The following is a 2,744-nucleotide window of genomic DNA, read 5'->3' as shown; positions in this document are numbered from 1 at the left end:
CTGATTTTCTCTGGATACCATTTGCTTGGAGTGTCAATTTCCACCCTTTCACTTTGAGTCTATGCTTGTCCTTGTAGCTGAGATGTGTGTGTTAGGAAAAAATTCAATGGACCTAAACGGGTAGACTGCAGTGGACACTTGTAAATTGTTTTCGCTGTTCAATATTTAGTACTCCTTACTGTTTGCACACTACTTTCCATTTTGTGAAGCCCCCCATTGTATGTAGTCTAGGTGGAAATTCCCTTCTCCTTTTTTTTTTTTTTTTTAAGTTTAATGTATTTTAATAGCAAACTTACAGGAACAGCACAGAAGACAGACAACATTAAAAACATGTACTTGCATGTAGGACAACTCAGTTAGAAAAGTATAGTGAATGGATGGAATCTACTGTATGATAAAAATGCTACAAACACCATTTAGTTGCCATCAATAAAAAATTTGGTTGTTTTAAAAAAATCCAAATGCTGGCATTGTCCAGAAAAATTTAACAGGTTTATTTATAATTGTTATAAAGTTGAACTGCTGAAACTTGTTTTGTTCACTGAAACTTTTGACTTGCATTAATGCTTTGTCCCCGCATTTATATTAAAAATTCACACACAAATGAAAATAGAAAAACTGCCAATACCTGATTTCTGTCCCCTATTTTTCCACTTGCAATCATATACTTAGGTATCTTTTGACCCCATGGAAAAAAAAAATAACTAACATTCAGAACTACCAATAACAGGAAGAAGAGAAATTTTTTTTTTTTTTTTTTTAAAGAATGAAATGTTTCCCATCATAGTGGATTCTTAAGCACGTTCTCCACGTATGCGGCGTGCTAGCTGGATGTCTTTTGGCATAATTGTTACACGTTTGGCATGGATAGCACACAGGTTGGTATCTTCAAAAAGGCCAACCAGATAGGCCTCACTTGCCTCCTGCAAAGCACCAATAGCTGCACTCTGAAAGCGCAGATCTGTTTTGAAGTCCTGAGCAATTTCTCGCACCAGACGCTGGAAGGGAAGTTTGCGAATCAGAAGTTCAGTGGACTTCTGATAACGTCTAATTTCACGGAGTGCCACGGTACCAGGCCTGTAACGATGAGGTTTCTTCACCCCTCCAGTAGAGGGCGCACTCTTGCGAGCGGCTTTTGTAGCCAGTTGCTTCCTGGGTGCTTTACCACCGGTAGATTTGCGGGCAGTCTGCTTTGTACGAGCCATGGTATAGAGACCTCCTTACTTACCCCCCTTCTCCTTCGGCTGGAGCTCGGCGAGCTAGAGGCGGCGCTGGCGTTAGAGAGCGACGGCGGCGCGGCGGCGGCTGCGAACACCCCCTTCTCCTTTGAAAGTTAAAGGAGTCGGATTCTCCCCCTTCCTACATCTCACCACTAAGGAATTGCATGTCACTTAGTTTGACCAGTTAGGCACTCTCTCTGGAAGTTTTGACCTTGAAACAAGAGGACCCGACAATATGTGGATGGAATTGATTAATTCATCTCAGTAGTAGTGGTGGTGGCCTGCAGCTTGGAGGGTGCTGGTTTTTGGCCTGGACCAGGATGCCATAGGAGCCCTGGTGACTTTCCATTTTCCAGCCTTGTAGCAACACTGTGAGCCCTCAGTATTTCCTTTAAATGGCCTTTTTGCTTAAGATAGCCAGATTTAGATTTTGCTGCTTTACCAAAAAATGTGATTATATAAACCCAAATGATAATTGTAGTTCTTAAGCTTAAAAAAAATATTGCAGTTGAAAGTAACGGTCTGTCAAAGTTGGAAACTTTATTTTCTGCAAAGAAGTCTTCAAGTATTGTAGAGAATTGAGTTATCTGAGTTCAGTTGAATACTACTGTATATTCCTGGGGTTTGTTCATGTTACCAAATTTCACTTTTCTTCTTTCTCAGTCCAATATCTCACTGTTCAGAGAGCCAGAGTGCAGACTATCACATTTCTATGTTATCACACTATTGACAAAAGTCTTTCCAGAGGTATTTGAAAAAGAAGAAATCAAGTACCATGTTCCCCCGAAAATAAGACCTAGCCAGACCATCAGCTCTAATGCGAATAAGACCAGGTCTTATATTAATTTTTGCTCCAAAAGACGCATTAGAGCTGATGGTCTGGCTAGGTCTTATTTTCGGGGAAACACGGTATTATTCACTTTGAGTTCTGAAGCCAATGTGTATGACTGGCTCACTCATGAGGATTTTATAACCTCAAGTCTAATTTTCCAATTCAAACTACCAGGTTCATAAAATGGGAATTTCATTGCTTAATTTTTATCCCAATATGTTCTTGCTAATTTATGTTTTGAATTTTTAAAAAACCCATAGATATGCTTATGGATTTAATAAATGTCTCTCTACCCAAATGCATTATATTAATTTAAACCAAAAAGATAGAGTTTGAATTTTTATTTTTGTGATCCCCTTCAGGTATCTTTTTACCTGTGAAATGTTTTCCCCCATTCTTTCCTATTTTAAGGATAAATGACACAGATTTGTTTTCTAAGCTTTATGCTGAAGCACTTTTTAAAAGAAAACAATAGAGACTTACGCAATATTTAGAAGTATGACTCAACTTTTTGCTGAATGACTTGCTTTCTGTATGAAACTTATGGATAAATAGTGCCTATTTTGTGTCTATTTATTTGTTGTTTCTTTTCTCCCAGCCTCCATTTTTACCTTCTTCTTTTAAATCTTAAACTTCTCTTCTTATATCTACTACTTTGAACAGGGAGGCCTATGGCACCCAATACAAACCAT

At 38.5% G+C, this 2,744-nt stretch overlaps 1 protein-coding gene across 1 annotated transcript; it reads right to left on the bottom strand.

The window, feature by feature from the left end:
* Window positions 1–249: 249 nt before the first annotated feature.
* On the bottom strand, window positions 250–1,309 carry LOC117020864 (histone H3.3A). The gene has a single exon (XM_033103638.1). The coding sequence runs from the start codon at window positions 1,203–1,205 to the stop codon at window positions 795–797; it is 411 nt and encodes a 136-aa protein (XP_032959529.1). The 5' UTR covers window positions 1,206–1,309; the 3' UTR covers window positions 250–794.
* Window positions 1,310–2,744: the final 1,435 nt, after the last annotated feature.

Source organism: Rhinolophus ferrumequinum, chromosome 3 (assembly GCF_004115265.2).
Source record: "Rhinolophus ferrumequinum isolate MPI-CBG mRhiFer1 chromosome 3, mRhiFer1_v1.p, whole genome shotgun sequence".
Lineage (NCBI taxonomy): Eukaryota > Metazoa > Chordata > Mammalia > Chiroptera > Rhinolophidae > Rhinolophus > Rhinolophus ferrumequinum.
The sequence above is the reverse complement of the archived record's forward strand: the minus strand, read 5'-3'. Positions and strand labels throughout refer to the sequence as shown.